This window comes from Thamnophis elegans, chromosome 13, assembly GCF_009769535.1.
Source record: "Thamnophis elegans isolate rThaEle1 chromosome 13, rThaEle1.pri, whole genome shotgun sequence".
Taxonomy (NCBI): domain Eukaryota; kingdom Metazoa; phylum Chordata; class Lepidosauria; order Squamata; family Colubridae; genus Thamnophis; species Thamnophis elegans.
In genome coordinates this window covers 25512327-25534918 of record NC_045553.1, presented here as the reverse complement: position 1 = coordinate 25534918, position 22592 = coordinate 25512327, and the positions used below count along the sequence as shown (strand labels likewise).

The window sequence follows — 22592 nt, the reverse complement described above, 5'->3', positions numbered from 1 at the left end:
CGCTACTAGTTGCCAGTATTTAACACCTTTCAACCATCTGACTCTTTGGGTCACTTCGAGAATTCTTCTTCTAATGTGACTGATCAGCTCATGCCCTCAACTTAAGACGACCAGAATAGATTTCATAAAAGTAAAGAAGTTCAAAGATTAAATCTCCCTGCATTTGGAATGGTCTTGATAGTTTGCACTTAGAATCTAATAGAATTACAGAGTTAGAAGGGACCTTGGAGGTCTTCTAGTCCAACCCCCTGCTCATGCTCAAGAGAGGTACTAATACCACTCTATTAAGCCTCAGTAAGACCACACCTAGAGTACTGCATCCAGTTTTGCTCACCACACTATAAAAAAGATGTTGAGACTCTAGAAAGAGGGCAGAGAAGAGCAACCAGGATGATTAGGGGATTGGAGGTTCAAACATACGATGAACGGTTGCAGGAATTGACTATGGCTAGTCTAGTGAAGAGAACGACTAGGGGAGACATGACAGCAGTCTTCCTATATTTGAAGGGCTGCCACAGAGAGGAAGGGGTCACGTTACTCTCCAAATGTTTTTTCTGCACCAACTCAGGAAGCTCAAACTGCCCAAGGAGCTGCTGATTCAGTTCTACAGAAGAATGACTGAGTCTGTCATCTGCCACCTCCATAACTGTCTGGTTTGGTTCTGCAACCCAACAAGACAGACACGGACTTCAGAAGATAATTAGAACTGCAGAAAAAACAATGGCTACCAACCTGCCTTCCATTGAGGACATGTATGCTGCACAAGGCAAAAAGAAGGCTGTGAAAATATCTACAGACCCCTCGCATCCTTGACATAAATTGTTTCAACTCCTACCCTCAAAACGACGCTATCGGGCACTGCGCACCAAGACATCTAGACACAAGGACAGTTTTTTCCCAAATGCCATCACTCTGCTAAACAAGTAATTCCCTCACCACTGTCAAACTATTCACTAAGGCTGCATTACTGTTACTATTAATCTTCTCATCGTTCCTATCGCCCATCTCCTCCCACTTATGACTGTAGGACTGTAACTTTGTTGCTTGTACCCTTACGATTTTGATTGATATTGTTTCCTGATTGCTTATTTGTACCCTATGACTATCATTAAGTGTTGTACCTTATGGTTCTTGATAAATGTACCTTGTCTTTTTATGTACACTGAGAGCATCTGCACCAAAGACAAATACCCTGTGTGTCCAATCACACTTGGCCAATAAAGAATTCTATTCTATTCTATTCTAATTCTAATTCTAATTCTATTCTTTCTACTTCTACTCTATTCAAGGCACCCGAAGGCCAGGCAAGGAATAATGGATGGAAACTGAACAAGGAGAGATTCAACCTAGAAATAAGGAGGAATTTTCTGACAGTGAGAACAATCAACCCATGGAACAGAAGTTGCCTTCAGAAGTTGTGGGAGCTTCATCACTGGAAGTTTTCAAGAAGAGATTGGGCTGCCATCTGTCAAAAATGGTGTAGGGTGTACTTGGGTAAGGAACAGACTAGATGACCTACAAGGTCCCTTCCAACTGTGTTAATCTGGCAGAGGCACCGCAGGCCAGTCCACTGTTTCCAGGTCAGCCTCGCGGGCCAGATCGAAGCACCCCGCGGGCTGGATCCTGCCCTTAGGCATTGAGTTTGACAGCCCTGTGCTAGAACAAATATCTTGATTATTAGGCTTACAGAGGCAAACCCAGGAGTGCAGATGCTGTCTTTCAAAGCCTAATTGCTTGAGCCTTCAAAAAGAAATGGAATTTTGACAACTGAGTATACCTGATCTGTGGTTTATCCAGCCCCTATTTTCTGATATATTTCTGTAAGCTACCAGAGACGTCTGGCCAGAGGACACAATTAAAAAGAATCTTGGAAGTATACTTAGCTTACATTTACAATAACTGATATTTCATGGCACAGTTAAGTACTGAATTTAAAAAAAAAACTCCTCCATTGTATAATAACTGTGGCAGTTAACTTTTCATTCATTCATCATCACTGCATGATAATTAGCTAATGAATAATAATAATTATCATTATTTCTATTTTTAATTCACTCTTTCTGCCTTTGGTTTCCATTCACTTTAAAGCTGGCATTATCAATTCAAATTACCTGCCTTCCATTGATCAACTGTACATTTAGCTGAGACTCAGTTAGTTGAAGTCTGCAGGATGCAGAGATTTTAGGAACAGACTACTAACAAGGCCTAGCAAGAGGTGTTCATTGGGATGTTAATAAAAATGTGCATGAGAGATTATGCACAATCCAACTGCACCTAAAAGCTAAAGGTTCCCCTCGCACATATGCGCTAGTTGTTCCCAACTCTAGGGGATGGTGTTCATCCCTGTTTCAAAGCCAAAGAACCAGCTCTGTCCGAAGACGTCTCTGTGGTCATTTGGCCAGCATGACTCAATGCAGAAGGTGCACAGAACACTGTTACCTTCCCACCAAAGGTGATCCCTATTTTTCTAATTGCATTTTTTACATGCTTTCGAACTGCTAGGTTGGCAGAAGCTGGGGCGAGTAATGGGAGCTCATTCCGTTACGTGATGCTAGGGGTTCGAACCGCTGAACTGCCAGCCTTTCTGATTGACAAGCTCAGTGTCTTAACCACTGAACCACTGTGTTCCTCTAACTGCACCTATTGGGAGTATTTCAGTTTCTAGAGCAGGGGGATCAAACTTGATTTCCTTGAGGGCATCAGAGTTGTGTTTGACCTCAGGTGGGGGGGAGGATTGGGGGTGTGTGGTTGGGTGTGGCCAGCTTGATGTCACTTGTGTCAGGAGCATCTCTGGTGGCCTGAGTTGTCTGCCAGAGAAAACAGGTTCCCGAGGTCCATTTTCAGGTGCAATGGCCTCCTGCAATCCTCTGCCAGTGAAAACGAAGCTTGGGAGGGTCTCACACAAGTCTCCCCAGCTCAGTTTTTGCTGGTAGAGGCACCACGGGCTGGACCTTCTCTGTTTCCAGGGCAGCCTCGTGGGGCAGACCTAAGCACCCCCTTTCGGGCCCCGGGCCTTGAGTTTGACACCCCTGTTCTAGAAGACCTAGGAGGAACAAGTTCCCCAAGAGAAGAAATATCAGAGAACTCTCAGAAACAAAGAAGAATGTTGGCTGTAAGGCAATGAAGGATGACTAATCTAAATAGAGTAGAACAGAGTGGAATAGGAGATAGAATAGAATAGAATAGGAATAGAACAGAATAGGAGATGGAATAGAATTGAATAGAATAAGAATAGACTAGGAGATGGAATAGAATAGAAATAGAAAGAATAGAATAAGAATAGACTAGGAGATGGAATAGACTAGGAGATGGAATAGAATAATAGAAATAGAATAGAATAGGAGAGAATAGAATATAATAGAATAGGAATAGAATAGGAGATGGAATAGAATAGGAATAGAAATAGAATAGGAATAGAAATAGAATAGGAGACAGAATAGAATATAATAGAAATAGAATAGGAGATAGAATAGAATAGGAGATGGTATAGAATAGAATAGAAATAGAAATAGAATATGGAATAGAATAGAATAGTTTTTGTTCAAGGGTTATTGGTATGCATATGGCAGTGATGGCTAACCTTTTTGTTGTTGGGTGCCAAAAATGCGAGCGCACGTGATAGCACATGTGCGTGCCGGCAACCAAAAAGCAAAGTGCACCCCCCACATATGCATGTGTGCATAACCCCTCCCCCCCCCACGCATGCCGCACTGCTCGCCTCCAAGCTGAGCTTGGCATTTCCTCCAGGGGGGCGGGGGAGGCAGTTTTCGCCCTCCCCAGGCTCCGGAGGCTTTCCTGAAGCCTGAGGAGGGCGAAAACGGCCCTCCAAAATGCCAAAAATCAACTGGGTGGCGCGCGCATGCTCGTTGGAGCTGACAGCTCGTGTGCCAGCAGATATGGCTCCACGTGTCATAGGTTCACCATCAGGGGCATATAGCATTCGGCTCTATTTCTTTTTCTGTCCAGTCAAATGAAGCTGTGAAAGTTCTGAACAATTTCTTAGAACTAAGGAGAAATTTCCAGATAGTGAGAACAATTAACCAGTGCAGTGTTTCTCAACCTTGTCAACTTGAAGACGTCTGGACTTCAACTCCCAGAATTCCCCAGCCAGCATTCGCTGGCTGGGGAATTCTGTGAGTTGAAGTCCAGACGTCTTCAAGTTGACAAGGTTGAGAAACACTGTTGTAAATGTCCAACACTGGAAGTCTTTAAGAAGATGTTGGATAACCATTTGTCTGAAGTGGTACAGGGTTTCCTGCCTAAGCAGGGGGTTGGACTAGAAGACCTCCAAGGTCCCTTCCAACTCTGTTAATCTATTCTATTCTATTCTATTCTACTCTACTCCTACTCCTACCCCTATTCTTTCCCCATTTGCCCCGACCAAGAAAAGAAGAAAACAAAAATGAAATTATAAAATATCCAGAATAAAAGTCTACTCAGTGCTGCACAGTTCGTGCTATTAAAATAATCAGAGGAGATGATTCTTTTCTACATTCTATTTATGGAAGTGCATTAAAGCTGGCTTCAATTGAGGCCTTCTCCGTAGTGGTGCACCTATTTCAGAACACCTTCTTGTGAGAGTCATGCTGACATCACATTCATTTTGGGGCCAAATTAACCTTTCCCCATTATTTTAATGATTCTACTTTCATCAAGTGGAATTGTTCAATTGCTTTAAATTTGAAGGTATTGCTTACTGCTTTATTATTATAATTGTTACTAATATTGGCATATGGTATATTTTGGGTAAAAGTACAGTCAAACATACAGATAATTCTGTCTGTGACAATTAGCAACAATAAATAGAACACCAGTGAGCGTCCATTTCTTTAGAAAATCCAGCAGTACAATGTACTTAAAACCAGCCAGAAGGCAAGAATTTAAAGGCATACTCAAAATGTTTCCATCTGTTATGTTTAGGCTTTACTTTTTCAACTCCTTCAACATCTTTATAAGTTAGATGAGGGGATAGAAGGGGGACTCATCAAATGTGCAGTCAACACTAAGCTGGGGGGAATAGCCAACCCTTTAAAATAGGGGTCACCAACTTTTCAGACCTCAGGGACCACTGAATTTATAATTTTAAATCCCGTGGACCACTAATATGATCTGCCTAATGACCGGCTGGGTGGGCCTGACTAGGTGGTCATGTGACTGGGTGGGCGGGGCCAACTCAATGTCACTCACGTCAAGGGCCACCTCACCAGCCTGTATTTGTCCCTCCCCTCCCAGTCACTCTTCGCTTGCCTGCCTGGGCTCCAACAGGAAGCAGTTGCTGGAGCTAAGCAGCCACCACGAGAAAGAGTTGGCAAAACAGTTCAGTTCAAATTGGATCTGACCAAGAAGGAGGCTCAGTAGAAGCACCTCACTGAGGACTACGAGCATAGGCTTTCCAAGCAGAGGGAAGACTTGCGGAAGTGCAAGGCCAAGTACCGGCGCCTGGAGGCTCACTGGGCTGAGATGATCAGCCAGTTCCAGGCCATGATGCAGTCCCACTGGAACGAGGCCCTCTGGCTCTTCGCCACCAGCGGTGCTTCCCTCCAGTCTTCCCCCAAAACCCCGCACCAGGAGGCTGAAGCAGACCCCAAGTTGGAATTTCTGCCCCCCTCCATCACGTAAAAAGCCCCCAAAAGGGGAAGACTCTCTGCAGCAACAGTTCATTGCACGTATCCATCCCAGGGGCCGTAGTTTGATGTCCCCTGATTTAGTGCAATACAAAAAATGCAAATAATTTTTCTGTAGACCACCAAAATTTTCTCGTGGACCACCAGTGGTCCATAGACCACAAGTTGGTGAGCGCTGCTTTAGAAGATAAGTTCAAGATCCAGAAGGATCTTGACAGACTTGAACACTGGGCCCTGTCCAACAAAAAGTAATTTGGTGATGAGAAATGTAAGGTTTACACTTAGGCAAGAAAAACCAAATGCACAGATGTACAATAGGTGGTACTTGGCTTCACTGCAGTAAAGTGTTTTCCTATATTTTCCTGAGTATTTATTTATTTACAAGGGTATGGATGTTACTCGAGCATTTATCCACATCTGTAATGTAGGGAGAATAGAGACGCAGATACAGATTAATAGAGTTGGAAAGGACCTTGAAGGTCATCTAGTCCAACCCCCATCTCTATATATATATTTCTATATCTATCATCTGTCTGTCTGTCTACCTATCTATTATCTTATCATCTATCTAGAAATATAAAAATATTTTAAAAATCTGTCTATCATCTATGTCTGTCTGTCTATCTATCAATATAAAAGTATTTACAAATCTGTCTATCATCTCTGTCTGTCTATCTCTCTGCTTATCTATCTGTCTGTAAGTCTATCTGACCTACCTGTGTATCTATCTATTTGTCTGTCTGTCTGTCTGTGTAGCTATCTAACTTTTTTTACAGATTACAGATTAACACAGTTGGAAGGGACCTTGTAGGTCATCTAGTCCACCACCACCCCCGCCCAAGCAGGAGACCCAACACCATTTCTGACAGATGGCAATCCAGTCTTTTCTTGAAAGCTTCCAATGGTGAGGCTCCCACAACTTCTGAAGGCAACTTGAAGAATCAAGAATCTCTCCTTGATCAGTTTCCATCCATCATTCCTTGTCTGGCGTTCAGGTGCTTTGGAAAACAGTTTGACCCCCTCCTCTCTGTGGCCACCCCTCAAATATTGGAAGATGCTATCATGTCTCCCCTGGTCCTTTTCTTCACTAGACTAGCCAGGCCCAGTTCCTACAAACGTTCATCGTATGTTTTAGCCTCTAGTCTCCTAATCATCCCGGTTGCTCTTCTCTGCACTCTTTCTAGAGTCTCAACATCTTTTTTATAGTGTATAGTATAGTCAAACGCATAATATCTAAACTGATAGTAAGTAAAAAGGCTGGGAACTCCTTTTCTATAAGGATGTCTTCAAAGCCAGGCCTACTAAAATAGACATTCCCTCGTCTTTAAATAAAGGGATAAGAACAGCGAAAGCACAAGTGAAGTGGGCACTCTGAATTGACTAACTACTTCTTGACAGTTTCAAAACACCAGGGGCTGAATCGAAATGTTAAGTACCCTTCATTATCTTAGCAGGCTCCAAGTGGCCTCCCCTCTTTGCTCGGAGCCTTCCTTGACAATGCTTTCTCCTTCCCCCAAAATGCACTCTTTTGCTGAAGGATTCTTTACTGCTCTCCGCAAGCTCTCCGCGGAGACTGTGCCACAGAGCGGTACATGGTGTACATAAAACGCTGCTTTGTGTCTCTTCACGCAGTGGTGAAAAGTGAGAGGAATCATGCCAGATTCCTTTCCCAATATGATAATGTACAATCCGAAACTCCCTCCACTGACGTTGACAGAGGCATTCACAACTGAGTCAAAACTGCATGGAATCTGGCCTTGCGTTGAGATACAGATTTGTGTGTGTGTGTGTGTGTGTGTGTGTGTGTGTGTACTGTATGTATGTATGTATACATGTGTATTTCTATCTATCTATCTATCTATCTATCATCTTCCATCCATCCATCCATCCATTCATCCAGCCATAAAAAATAGATGTCTTTTATTTGTAGAATAGAATTCCCAGTTGCAATGAATGGCTGTGAAGGTTGGACCATAAGGAAGGCTGAGCGCCAAAGAATGGAGGCCTTTGAACTCAGGTGCTGGAGAAGACTCCTGTGAGTCCCTTGGACTGCAAGGCCATCTAACTGGTCAGTCCTAGAGGAGATCAACCCTGACTGCTCTTTAGAAGGCCAGATCCTGAAGAGGAAACTCAAATACTTTGGCCACCTAATGAGAAGGAAGGACTCACTGGAGAAGAGCCCAATGTTGGGAAAGATGGAGGGCAAAAGAAGAAGACGACAGAGAATGAGGTGGCTGGATGGAGTCACTGAAGCAGTAAGCATGAGCTTCAGTGGACTCCAGAGGATGATAGAGGATAGGAAGGCCTGGAGGAACATTGTCCATGGGGTCGCAATGCGTCAGACACAACTTTGCAACTAACAACAACAATTTGTAGAACTGTTGTCTTCATTCTGATGATTTTAAGGGTTTCTTTTTTATCGTGGTTTGAAAAAGTATATGTAATCCCCGATTTACAATTTGTTTAGTGAGGGTTATGACACTGCTGAAAAACATTACCAGTCCTCATACGTACAACTGTTGCTGGGTCCCTGTCGTTATGTGGTCAAAATTCGGGCACTTAGCAACCATGATTTAAGATGGTGGCGGCATCTTGGTGTCACATAATTGTCCTTTGCAACCTTCCTAGACAGCGTCTGACAGGCAAAGTCAATGAGAAGTCAGATTCAGTTAACAACCGTGTGATTCACTGAACGACTGTGGGGGGAAAAGTGGTAGAGACAAGTTGCTTAACAACTGCCTTGCTTATCACCAGAAGTTCTAGTCTTGACCGTGGTCATTAAGTCGAGGACTATACATAATTGGAAAGCACAATTCATGGGATGGGACATTTTTGGAACAGTAAAGTTTACCAATTTAATGCGGACTCAGAAAACCGCTGGCTTTTAACAATCCAAACACACAGTATTGTTTCATTGTTTCAACTGGCCCCAAAAAAGTAAGTAATTATCTTATGCGGTTTCCAAAAAATGGACGTGTTTCCCTCCCTCATCCTCAGGCTGCTAATAAAAAGAACAATAAATCACATAACAGGGCACAGAGCAATTTGGAGCAGCGTTACATGTGGTGAGAAGCCCCAAAGAAAATCAAAGGAGAGATGTCGCTCAAAGGACATTAATATGTGAATGGTGTGTGGGGTGGGAGTGGAGGTGGAGAGAGATTTGGAAGGGGAGGAGGAGGAGGAAGGAGAAGGAGAAAAAGGAGGAGGAGAAGAGGTGGAGGAGGGAGAAGGAGAAGAGGAGAAAAGGAGGAGGAGGAGAGGGGGAGGGGGAGCAGGAGAAGAAGAGGAGGAAGAGAAGGTGAAAAGGAGGAGGAGGAAGAGAAGAGAAAGAGGAGGAGGAGGTAAGGGAGGGGAGGAGGAGAAGAAGAGAAAGAAAGAAAGGAGGAGGAGGAGGAGAAAAGGAAGACTTGGGTGATGAGGAGGAAGAGAGGGAGAAGAGGAAGAGGAGGAAAAGGAGAAAGAGAAGGAGAAAAGGAGGAGGGGGAGAAGAATAAGGAGGAGGAGGAGAGAATCAGGAGCAGAGAAAGGGTGAGGGGAAGTAACTGCCAGAAAAGGCAGCAGGGGAAAATATATACAGGAGGAAGTGAGGATTGGGACGAAGACAGGCTGGCACAGAGCTACACCAAAGCATTCCGTTCAGGAATGCCATTCCACAATCCATGCCCACTCGTCCGTCCATCGCAGGGCTGTCCACCCACCAGGAAGGGGAAATTAAAACCATCCTTTCAGACTACAGCAAAAAGCCATAGAAAAAAGAAGATGACAGCTCAAACCAACCGGGGATTAAGACCTAAGAGCTCCCAGAAAGTGGGGAGGATGGGGGCGGGGAGGGAGAGACAGCAAACGGATGGGGAAGGCCATGCCATGTGGCTAACTTTCTGCATGAAACCCTCATTAAAGATCTAGAAGGACTGGAAAGATTTCTTTTGCAGCTTCCGGTTTCTTAATTCTCCACCCCCACCCTGTCCCGGGAGAAATCCAGCTGTTGGGTCATCTGTTTTCACTGTCTAAGATTCACAGGCCAAGCCTGTGCGATGAACTGATGGAAGATTTAGGGGGTTATGGAGAATGAAGGGAGAAAAAAAATCCACGCTTCCCCTCTGTGTGTATTAAGTACAGTACTTAGTGCGGATTTCAAGATGCCTAGAGTAAATTTCCTGACAGAACAATTAATCAAGTGGGACAACTTGGCTGCCAGAGGTTGTAAATTCTCAAACACTGGAAGTTTTTAAGAAGAGATTAAATAGCTATTTGTCTGAAGTGGTCTAGGGTTTCTTGCCTAAGCAGGAGGTTGGGCTAGAAGACCTTCAAGGTCCCTTCCAACTATTCTATGCTATGCCATTCTATGCTACTCTATCCTCTCTTCTCTATTCTATTATCCTATATCCTATCCTCTCTTTTCTCTTCTCTATTCTCTTCTATCCTCTCCTATTCTCTTCTCTTTTATTCTATGGAAAAGGCAGAGCTTGATGAAGCTAGAGCTCTGGACTGGGGTAAAATGATTAAAACAAAGAAGAAAACATGTTTGTGGAAATATTCAATCATCCAGGTCATGGTTGTCTTAAAGGTGCTTTTTTCCCCCCTTGTATTTTTTTTCTTTGAAAACATTTTGCTCCTCATCCAAGAAGCTTGTTCAGTTCTAACTAAAGTTCAGAGAACTGAACGGTTCAGTTAGAACTGAAGAAGCTTTTCGGATGAGAAGCAAACTGTTTTCAAAGAAAAAAACAAGAAAGTCCAGTTGCTTTTTGGGGGGATGGGGAGGAAGCACCTTTGAGACAAACAAGCAAACACACACACACACACACACACACGTTTCAGCTGTTGTGAAAAACCTGCCTTGAGGTTGACAGAGTTGTGAGTCAATATAGCTTTTGCAAACATGTCAATTCAGAAAGTTTGCAGTTCTACTTTTACCAAAGATGGTATAAAATACCCTAGACAGGGGCAGGAACCAATGTCAGTTATGCTCAGGTTATAATGTGTGTAACACCATATGCTAGCACACCCATGGCTTGCTTCATCATTTAGTTAATAAACAGCAAGTGTAAATCATGAACCACACCAGCTGAATGCACATGGCTTAAACAAACCCACATTACAACAATGTTGTGGCCCGCCAGTGGCCAGCGGAGCTGGTGACAGACTCAGAGAGTGAGGAGGTTGGGGAGGAACATGGGCCAGTCCTGGCATCTGAGGACGTGCTCTGTGTCGGAGGCAGGGCCCTCCGACAGTTATCAGTTGCCTTCGGAGTCGGAGATCAGTGGGGCAGAAGAACAGCTGGAGCCTGTTCCAATGTGCACATGTGCAGAGCTGTCAGAAGAAAGGAACAGCTAAGGAACAAGGGATGACTTGGGAGTAAAGGCACAGGTGAACAATGAATGGCCCCTCCCACATGGAATAAGAGAGGAGCGAAAGGGGAAAGGAGTTTGCAGGAGACAATTAGTTCAATTCATGAGGGTGAAGATCTGTTCCTGACTTCTTGCCAAGTAATTGCTGCTACAGCCTGGTGTTTGGAAGATATTGGCCTGGCAGCTCTCCAAGCCTGATAAAGGCCTGTAGCTGTGAAATCTCATGAAAGACTGTTGGCCAGGACTTTGCTGGAGAGGAATTCCCTTTAACCTAAATAAAAGGGGTTTTATCGGGACGAGGAGTCGGCTTCGTGCTCTTGGGAAGCCTAGGTCAGAACAAACTTTGTATGGTGTTTCAGCTCTGATTTGCAGAGAACCACAGGAACTACAAGCTGGTTTGGAAGACTTCATCCCTTGGATTTGAAGCAGCTCGCCCAGAAGGGTGCAAGATATGACAAATGTCCCATTTGCAAATGTTTTTTTTTTTTAATATTTCCATTCTGTCTCCTATGGTTACCCTCAGAAATGGTACTGTCAATCTAGCCTCGGGCCTGGGTATAAATTCTGCCCACAGAGACCAGCACAGTTCTGAATCTCTAAGGAAAAACTGCCAACTGTGTCAAGCAGCTTGCTAGCCTGGCCCCTTCCCCTCGGCATTAATGCCAGGACAGCCAACATATTGCACCATCCTCTAAGCTTGGAAGGGAGTCTACAATTATTCTCCAATTCTGTCCAGTGCCTCGGGGGCTTTTGAAGGAGCAGCAGCAGCAGCCTTGAAACACGATGAAGAACAAGGCAAGCACCTGTGGCATACCTTGGCTTCAGAAATGGCCACAAATATGGAAGTTAAGACCAAGTTTTCTATATAGTTCGTTCCTGCCACAAGGCCCTTGGGAGACAACTGCTGTTTGGAAAATACATGATGCAAATCCAAGATTCTTTTATAGTATGGATCTTTCCATTGACTGTTCGACTCTCTCTCTATATTTCTATATCTAACTCTCTATCTATCTATCTATCTATCTATCTATCTATCTATCTATCTATCTATCTATCTCTCTAACTCTCTATCTATCTATCTATCTATCTATCTATCTATCTATCTATCTCTCTATCTCTCTAACTCTCTAACTCTCTATCTATCTATCTATCTATCTATCTATCTATCTATCTATCTATCTATCTATCTATCTATCTATCTATCTATCATCTGTCTGTCTACCTATCTATTATCTATCATCTATCTAGAAATATAAAAATATTTTAAAAATCTCTGTCTATCATCTCTGTTTGTCTATCTATCTATCAATATAAAAATATTTTAAAAACTGTCTATCATCTCTGTCTATCTATCTCTCTGCCTGTCTGTCTGCCTGCCTGCCTGCCTACCTTTGTATCTATATGTCGATCTATCTGTGTAGCTATCTAACATTTTTACAGATTACAGATTGACAGAATTGGAAGGGACCTTGCACGTCATCTAGACAGTGGGTTAGACAGCATCACCACCAGATGGATTCGTAACTGCACTCAACGTGTAGTCCTCAATGGAACTGCATCTTCATGGATGGGGAACATCAAATTTGCAGATGACACCAAACTGGCAGGAATACACTCCAGAAGACAGGCTTAAGATACAGAAGGATCTTGACAAATTTAAACATTGGGCACTATGTAATAAAAGAGTAAGGTTCTATATTTAGGCAAGAAAAACAAAATGCACTGGTACAGTGTAGGTGGTACCTTGCTCAATAGTAGTAACTGTGAGAGGGACCTTGGAGTCCAAGTGGACAACCATTTAAATAGGAGCCAGCCATGTGCAGCAGCTGCCAAAAAAGCCAACACAGTTCTAGGCTGTATAAACAGAGGGATAGAATCAAGATCACGTGAAGTGTTAATACCACTTTATAATGCCTTGGTAAGGCCGTGCTTGGAATACTGCAGTTAGTTTTGGTCACCACGATGTAGAAAAGATGTGGAGACTCTGGAAAGAGGGCAGAGAAGAGCAACAAAGATGATTAGGGGACTGGAGGCTAAAACATATGAAGAACGGTTGCAGGAATGGGTATGTTTAGTTTAATGACAAGAAGGACTAGGGGAGACATGATAGCAATGTTCCAATATCTCAGGGGTTGCTACAAAGAAGAGGGAGTCAAACTATTTTCCAAGGCACCCGAGGGTAGAACAAGAAGCAATGGGTGGAAACTAATCAAGGAGAGAAGCAACTTAGAATTGAGGAGAAATTTCCTGACAGTTAGAACAATTAATCAGTAGAACAGAAGTTGCCTCCAGAAGTTGTGAATGCCCCAACCCTGGAAGTCTTTAAGAAGATGTTGGATAGCCATTTGTCTGAAATGGTATAGGGTTTCCTGCCTAGGCAGGGGGTTAGACTAGAAGACCTCCAAGGTCCCTTCCAACTCTGCTATTGTATTGTATTATCTAGCCCAAGCAGGAGACCCAACACCATTTCTGACAGATGACAATCCAGTCTCTTCTTGAAAGCTTCCAGGGATGAAGTTCCCACAACTTCTGAAGGCAACTTCGGTTCCACTGGTTGATTGCTCTCACTGTCAGAAAATTCCTCCTTATTTCCAGGCTGAATCTCTCCTGGATCAGTTTCCATCCATTATTCCTTGTCTGGCCTTCAGGTGCCTTGGAAAATAGCTTGACTCCTTCCTCTCTGTGGCAGCCCCTCAAACATAGGAAGACTGCTATCCTGTCTCCCCTGGTCCTTCTCTTCACTAAACTAGCCATGCCCAGTTCCTGCAACCATTCTTCGTATGTTTTAGCCTCCAGTCCTCTATCCTCCTGGTTGCTCTTCTCTGCACTTTTTCTAGAGTCTCAACCTTTTTTTTTTAGAGTGTGGTGACCAAAACTGGATGCAGTACTCCAGGTGTGGCCTTACTAAGGCTTTAAGACTTGGAAAATAACTTGACTTCCTCCTCTCTGGCAGTCCCTCATGTATTGGAAGATGCTATCCTGTCTCCCCTGGTCCTTCCCTTCATTAGACCAGCCATGCCCAATTCCTGCAACCGTTCTTCAAATGAACACGAAGAGTCCCTGATTATGTTTAGAGGGAGGGAACCTGGGCCTGCTTCCCGCACTCAGCCGCTGCAGCTTTGGAGGAAAAGCCGTTTCGTGCTCCAAACTGGCCAAGCGCCTCCCGCAGCTTCCGGTGCTGAGCCAGAGTGGAGGGAATTTGATTCTGCATCTGATTCCGATTAGGCTGTATTGCCACTAATGATAATGTCCCAAATTGCATTGATCTTTTTTTTAAAAAAAACCTAATAAATTTTATGGACCACCACTGAAGGGGAGTAATGAAACGCAGCTGTTGGAATAAAAAAAAATTAGTTTCTTGGACTCCGGAAGCCTGGGTGAGGCCTGGGAGGAGATTCTCCTCTGAGGAAAGCAATGCTTCATTTTATTTTGTTTTATTTTTTGTTTTTTAAAAAAGGCCATTCCCATTCAACTCTGACCTACGGGGTGTTAGGTGGGAGAACTAGGAGGTTTCCCAAAAACAGATAAGTATCGTAGCTCTGGAGGCTTTTTCCCCCAAAAATGTTGCTAATAGGAGTACATTTTTTAGCCTCCCTCCACCCCCTTCACTTTCCAGATCCTCCATGGATGCAACAGGCGGACAGTCAACTCAAACACAAAGCAAACCCTCCCTGGATACAATGCCACCCCCACCCCACCCCCACATGATGCACAATCACAAAGCAGAGGGAAATACGAGAATTGTCTGTTTTTATGACCCTTTAAGCTCTTAATTTTGGATAGAATCTGGGCGACTGGATGGAGTTGAACATGAGAATTGGAAGAGAAAAAAAATCACAGATGGGAGAAGGAAGGAAGGCAGGAAGGAAAGAAGGAAGGAAAGAAGGAAGGAAGGAGAAAGATGGGAGAATGAAGTAAGGAAGGAAGGATGAAGGAAAGAGAAAGAAAATAGGAGAAAGAGAAGAAATCCTAATTTGGGGGTATAATATCTTAATTTTGGATAGAATCTGGCAACTGGATGGAGCGGAAGACGAGAATTGGAAGAGAAAGATCACGGAAGGAAGGAAGGAAGGAAGGAAGGAAGGAAGGAAGGAAGGAGAAAGAAAATAGGAGAAAGAGGAAAAATCCTAATTTGGGGGTATAATATCTTAATTTTGGATAGAATCTGGGCGACTGGATGGAGCTGAACATGAGAATTGGAAGAGGAAAAAAAATCAAAGAAGAAAGAAAGGAGAGAAGGAAGTCAGTCATGGAAGGAAGAGAGTCAGGGAGGGAGGGAGGGAGGCCAGCCTCTGGAGATAAACAATAGGGAATTAGGTTTCAGATTTGATAACTTCTGAGATTTACTGATCTCCCAAAAAAACAGGGCAGGGAAATGGGAGAAAAGCTAAGCCAGTATCATGTTTGCCTGGGTGATTTTTCCCCTTGCAAATGCCCAGCTCAGTGGTTGATAAGAGGGAATGCAGTCATCCCACTCTAAACTCTCTGCCCCACAAAACCCCCAATGCTAAGCCCATTCTGGCATTGCTGGGGTATTTATTTATAGGGGGGAAATGTCTGGATCAAATGTAGTTTTTAATATTGGATTTTCCCCCTTACCAGAGGGAGCCCCCTTGTGTAGTACTGTGAAGCCATTACCATGGCAACTCCACTGTGCTGTACAGTAAGAAGCCATTTTACAGCAGTACAGTGGAAGCCATGTTAAGGCACAACAGTCTGTATCTTAACAGAACACACACACGGAAGGTTTTTAGGGGTGTCTTACCCCCACAGTATTTGTTTCCAGAGAGTAAGTCATCTGTGTACCAAGTTTGGTTGAAATTGCTCGAGGCGTTCCAGAGTTATACTGGAACGCACAGACACAAACACATTTTTTAATATATAGAGAGAAGATTCCTTTTAATTTATATCTGCCTTTCCAGATAGTATAATGAGCTTTTGGGTAAATGCTGACAGGTTCTTCCCTTAACTCCAAAACGCCAAATAAAAATACATATTCGGTACTCAATTTTTCTACATGACAACATAGGCGACCTGCTTAAACCTGTTCGGTTTTAATGCCTTCCCATATGAATCAAATATTCGAGCTGACAGCACATTAAAATATGGGGTTGGAGACAAGATGCTCTTCCAATTCCCTAACCAGCAAAATTACGTTACCTAGAAATTGCCAATCCCATCATATTTGGAGGACATCAGCTGGAGGAAGACCACTATTAAAAAAGGTAATGGTTCCCCTCCCACATATGTGCTAGTTGTTCCCGACTCTAGGGGGCGGTACTCATCTCTGTTTCAAAGCTGAAGAGCCAGCACTGTCCGAAGACGTCTCTGTGGTCACGTGGCCAGCATGACTAAACTCCAAAGGTGCACAGAACGCTGTTATCTTCCCACCAAAAGTGGTTCCTATTTTTCCACTTGCATTTTTACATGCTTTTGAACTGCTAGTTTGGCAGAAGCTGGGACAAGTAACGGGAGCTCACTCCGTTGTGCAGCGCTAGGGATTCGAGCCACCAAACTTTCTGATTGACAAGCTTGACATTATGTTCCCACCCAAGGTGCTTCCTATTTTTCTACCTGTATTTTTTAAGTGCTTTCGAACTCCTAGGTTGGCAGAAGCTGGGACAAGTAACGGGAGCTTACTCCGTTACGCGGCGCTAAGGATTTGAAACCGCCAAACTGCCGATCTTTCTGATTGACTTAGCCACTGAGCAACCGCGTGCCTGCTAAATTCTGTCCAGCAGGCTTCTACATCTGTCTACAATTTCAACCAAGCGTTTGGAGGAGGAAGAAGATGGAAAAACAAATGCTACAAAATTCCAGACCACCTTCAACTACCTTGCTCCCAAATCCTGCTCCATTCCTAACAGGCGATAAATGCAACTGCCTTAGTTTTATGTTGCTTTAATTTAGAAGCAGGAAAAAATGTCAAGTGAAACAAAAGGTGTTAACTGAGCAATTTGCCTCACTCGCTGTCTTATTAAAGTCATTTTGTTCTGCTCACACAACTTCCTTTTAATACAAAAAAAGTGAATCTAAAGATTTCAGCAATCGTTTGATTGTAGTAATAGAAGTTCTCTAAAAAGATCCTCAGATGCTTGGCTTATAGCTCAAGTAAATGCTAATGAGTTTTAAAAGAAACATGGAAAAGAAGCTCACAGACTTGCAATAATATTTTTAAAAAAACCTACGTATATGAATATATGCCTGGCTAAAATACACTTTTAAACAGAATATTTTTATTTTTTTTTTCAGTTTCAGAAAGGCGGCTGCTGCTATTTCTACCAAAGTAACGGGCGCTCACTCCGTTATGCGGCGCTAGGGATTCGAACCGCTGACCTTTCTGATCAACAAGCTGCCATTATATGCCACATGCTAAATAAATAAATAATGGAAGAGGTTTGAATCTATCAGCAAATGAGCAAAAGAGTTGTAATAGTTTGCTGATGATATTTTTTTATATATGTATACACTCACTACTAATTTTTTAATACTATTTTGCTTGCACATTCTCTCTAAAAGGAAGGCTAGAAATTCCGGGTTTGTTGTTTTTCTAAACACAAGTTGGGATCTGCAGAATTTCACAAGCTGTAGGTTTCACCCAATAAGCCTTGAGGGAAAGCAGGTTTCTTGTTCCCATGTTAAATCACATTCATTTGTAAAAGATTGCAAAAGATTGTTGCTTATAGGGAAACATCACAACTTACTTTTTCAGGGGCTCTATGACGGTTCTTTGGATTTGATTCACCTGTTAAAAGAAGAAGAAATGTTTTCAATAACCAGCAAGGCAGATCATTGGAGCCAGTGTTTCTCAACCTTGGCGACTTGAAGATGTCTGGCCTTCAACTCCCAGAATACTCCAGCCAGAATTCCCCATTTCAGTTCTGATTTGAATCAATGGAACTTCATAATTAACTCCATATTTTCCAAATACATTCTTTTCCACTCTGGTTGTTCTGACCTAGGCTTCCCAAGAGCATGAAGCAAACTCCTTGTCCCGACAAAAAAATGTTTTATTAATTTCCTGCGAATTTCTTGGCTCATTCACAGCCAGCAAAGTCTTTCAAGGGAGGATTTACAGTCACAGACCTTATCTGGCTTGGAGAGCTACCAGGCTGATATCTGCAAAACGTGGCAAGGAGTCTTGGAGAGTCACAAACCAATTAAGCAAACTCATTATCTCCTGCAAACCCCACTTCCCTTTCGCTCCTCTTTTATCTCCTCTGGGAGGGGCCATTCATCATCCACCGGTGGCCTTACTCCCAAGTCGACCCCTGTTCTTTAGCTGCTCCCTTCATCTGGCAACTTTGCGAATGCGCACACTGGGAACAGGCTCCAGCTGTTCACCTCACTGATGTCGGACTCCGAAGGCAGCTAATAACTGGCATATGGCTCTGGCCCCCTCTCTGCCTCTGACACAGAGCCCTCATCAGAGCCTTCCCCAGACTCCAGGACCGACCCATGTTCCTCCCCAACCTCCTCACTGTCCGAATCTGCTGCCAGCTCTGCTGGCCACTGGCAGGCCACAACACTGGTTGTCCTTTCCATGTTTTCATTTTTAGCTAAATTAAGTATTTTGTGGCTACTGAGCATGTTAAATCTTCACCAGAATTTTGCTTCTTTTTAGTTGTTGGGATTTTTACAAAAGAAACCCCCAAAACAGTTTAGCTAACTGTTAACGGTTTCTCTAAATACGTTGGCATTTGCTCTCTTGGTTCTTAATGGACCTACTCTTGCTCCAATTCTGTCAGTGTTCATTATATTTGGTACTCATAATACAAGATTGTTATTACAGGAATGTGATTTATAATATAACATAAAATCTTAAAATTAGTTCAGAATATAAAGAGCCAGATTGATGGACAAACAGTTGGGGGAGGGGGGGGGAGTTTTGGAACTCTGTTTTTTTATTGTGTGCACAAAGATGGAAAGATACAACAATATAAACAATGGGGGCTCGTTGGTGAAGATCATGGAACTTGTTGAAATGGCCAAATTGACTTCATTATTAGAGAAAAGTACAATGGAAAACTTTGATGTACATTTTGTGTAAAACAGAACAAAATTAACTCAATGATTTATGGTTTGATGACTGGAATAGATAGATACTAGAAAGAAGAGAGTCACGTTCCAACCAGTCATGAGGCATATTTATACTTATAGATCTACAAAGAAGATCGGAAGTCACTTCTTTGTATTTTTTTTCACTTGCTCTTCTCTTTTTCTTTCTCTCTTACGCTTTTAGCTTTCCCTTTGATCTTTTTTTCTTTACATGAGTATTAGTTTTTATCATTGTTTTTAAAAACTTTCATGAAATTGTTTTAAAAACAAACAACAAAATATAAAAAACCATTATGAGTAAGCACAGAAGGCAAAAGTTGATTCTCAACAATAGAGAACAAATGAAGTTCAGGGTTGCACTGTTGATTTCTGGTATTTCTGAGCTTGATTCAGGGGTGAAATGCTACCAGTTCGGACCCGTTTGCCTGAACTGATAGTAAAAATGCTACCAGTTCAGGCGAACCAGTATTTCCGATGATCAGCTGTGACACGTGATTTATATTAGCTAAAATTGTCAGATTTCCTACTTTCTAGTTACCGTATTTTTCAGAGTATAAGATGCACCAGAGTTTTTTTGTGAAAAGGGCCACATTTTTTATTAAAAAAAGAGCATGCAAAGCCTTTAGGAAGCTTGTAGAATGCTCCTGGGGGCTGGGGGGGAGGCAGAAATGAGCAAAAAACAGCCCTTTTTTTTTTACAAAAATGGGCCCGTTTTTGTCAAACAAAGGGCATGCATAGCCTTTAGGAGGCTTATAGAGTGCTCCTGGGGGCAAAAAGGAGCAAAAAACTGCCCGTTTCCCACCCATTTTTGCCCTCCCCAGCCCCCAGGAGCACTCTGGAAGCCTCCTAAAGGTTATGCACAGCCATTTTTGCAAAGGGGGTGGGGTTTCAGGAGGCAAAAAAAATGCCGTATTCAGTGTATAAGACGCACCCAGATTTTCACCCTCTTTTTTGAGGGGAAAAAGTGTGCCCTATACTCCAAAAAATACGGTAATCTAAATCACGTAGCACAGCGGATTCCCCCCACACACACGCTGTTCTACTTACTTTTGCAGGTGCGCTCGGTAGCAGGCTCTGCCCACCCGCCGGGACGTCATCACATTCCGTTTTTGATGCTCTGCACATGCACGGAAGGTCCAGTGCACACGCTCACATTTGTGAACTTGTACCAAATGTAAGTTGATTTCACCCCTGGCTTTGTTGTTTTCCTGCAGATATTTCAACGCCAGGCTACCAGGAACATCAGTGCAGAAAAACAACCGAACTCCGTGAATGCCGACAGAAGTTGGGTTGATACAGCTTGTGCCATCCACAAGAGATAAGCCAAAATAATTACCTCAACTCTATTAAATTCAGGAAGTTCTGATTTACATCTAATAATTGTGCAAATTCACCTGGCTGCAAATCCCAGCCTAAGAAGCACAGATTGAGAATTTACTGTTCTGTGGCAATTACTGTTCTAAATCTCAAATTGTTAAGAATTAATTGCCTATTTTGTTCTTTGTCATTATTTCAAACTTCACTCTGTAATAACACTAAGTGATTTTTAAAATCCTGAGAGATGCACACAGAGCTTTGCACTGGTGTAGCTGCTGGTACTGTACAATAACACTCATTAACCCCTTTTGCACATCCTCTAATATATAAAGTCAGTAATAACCTGTTTCCCCTGAAAATAAGACCTCCTCGGATAATAAGCCCAATCGGGCTTTTGAGCGCATGTGCTAAAATAAGTCCTGAAAATGAGCCCTCCCCAAAAATATTGCCATGAGATGACCACGCTCCATGCCTCCTGCACCTCAAAAATATTAAGACCTCCCCTAAAATAAGGCCAAGTGCTTATTTTGGGGGCCAAAAGAAAATAAGACCCTATCTTATTTTCGGGGAAACATGGTACAGTCTTGACAAGAACTATGGAACAATCAAGGAAAACTTCACAATTAAGGATGTCAAAACTTGGAGAATTTCTCCTTCCTCCTTAGGAATATATCCAGAGCAAAACGTACCTTCTCTTGATTAAAAGAATCCATTCTTTTCATTGCCGTGTCCAGTGCCATCACCATTTCGAGAAATTTAGGGTCTTGTTCACAGAGAGGATTGGCCAAGAGATCAGATGAGATTTTTACAGCAGACTTCGACATGGCTAGATTTGGGATAGAATTCGGGGAAAAATTGATTAAGGATTGATGCTATTAAGAGATACACATTACTTACCAATTGCAGCCAGAATTGTATTTGCACAATAACGGAAAAATGATCAGATTCTGTCATATGAGAATGTCATTAAGAAAATACTAGAATGCGCAGAAATGGACAGACTAATACTTATTATTAAGGATAAAGAAGAAACTGAATATTTTTTTACGTGGGATGTATTTTATCAATAGTTACGCAATAGAAACTATTTAGAAAGGAGGTGATATAAAAAGAGGAAATGCTAATGTGGAGAGGATTTAACGACGATGTTATATATTATTGTAGTTATATTAATATATAGCTAGATTATTAATGTTATTGTGATGAATATGATAACAACTATGTGGATTATGACTGTTCAAATAACTGTACCCATATCACAGACGGTCTGATGGAAACGGAGTGGAGCTGGTGGCAGACTCAGACAGTGAGGAGGTTGGGGAGAAAGATGGGCCAGTCCTGGTATCTGGGCAAGGCTCTGATGAGGGCTCTGCGTCGGAGGCAAAGATGGGGCCAGGGCCGTCCAACAGTTATCAGCTGCCTTCAGAGTCAGATACCAGTGGGGCAGAAGAACAGCTGAATCCTATTCCCAATGTGCGCATGTGCAGAGCTGCCAGGATAAGGGAACAGCTAAGGAACAAGGGCTGATTGGGGAGTAAAGCCACAAGTGGACGATGAATGGCCCCTCCCATAGAGAATAAAGAGTAGCAAAAGGGGAGGGGAGTTTGCAGGAGACAATTAGTTCAATTCATTAGGGTGAAGATCTGTTCCTGACTTCTTGCCAAGTACTTGCTGCTACAGCATGGCGTTTGGAAGATATCGGCCTGGCAGCTCTCCAAGCCTGATAAAGGTCTGTGGTTGTGAAATCTTATGAAAGACTGTTGGCCGGGACTTTGCTGGAGAGGAATTCTCTTTAACCTAAATAAAAGAGTTTTTGGTGCTTTTGGGAAGCCTAGGTTAGAACATCACCGAACACACTTTGTCCTCCTTTTCATGTCTCACTGATTTAAGTCATCACTACTTTGGTAGGAATGACAAGGCATAAAAGAAACCTGGTACAAAATATTTATACAAGATTGGCCCACCTATGAAGAAGCCAACTTACAAAAACATATGAACAACACAGGCAGATGTTACCATGAATTCCATTCAGCTAGTGCCATTCGGAGAATGTCCTGATTGAACGATTTCACTTTCATTTTACATTCACTATGTTGCATTTGACCTTACTGTAATTCCTAAAATATGACTGCAGTAATCTTAAATGTAACGAACAGAAACAAACCAGCTTCAAAAGCTGTTTGAGCTTGGGTTCCAATAATGGAGAAAGAGTTGTCACTCAGGGTTGAAAAGAGGGGTCACTTTG

The 22592-nt window shown here is 42.8% G+C and overlaps 1 protein-coding gene across 1 annotated transcript in view; it reads right to left on the bottom strand.

Moving 5' to 3' along the window:
* BIN3 (bridging integrator 3) overlaps positions 1–22592 on the bottom strand; it is a 139781-nt gene that overhangs the window by 43957 nt on the left and 73232 nt on the right. The window contains exons 5-6 of the mRNA XM_032229920.1: positions 21037–21173; positions 17677–17717 (exon numbers count right to left, since the gene is read on the bottom strand). Coding sequence (XP_032085811.1) covers positions 17677–17717; positions 21037–21173 — 178 coding nt within the window. The remainder of the gene's footprint in view (positions 1–17676; positions 17718–21036; positions 21174–22592) is intronic.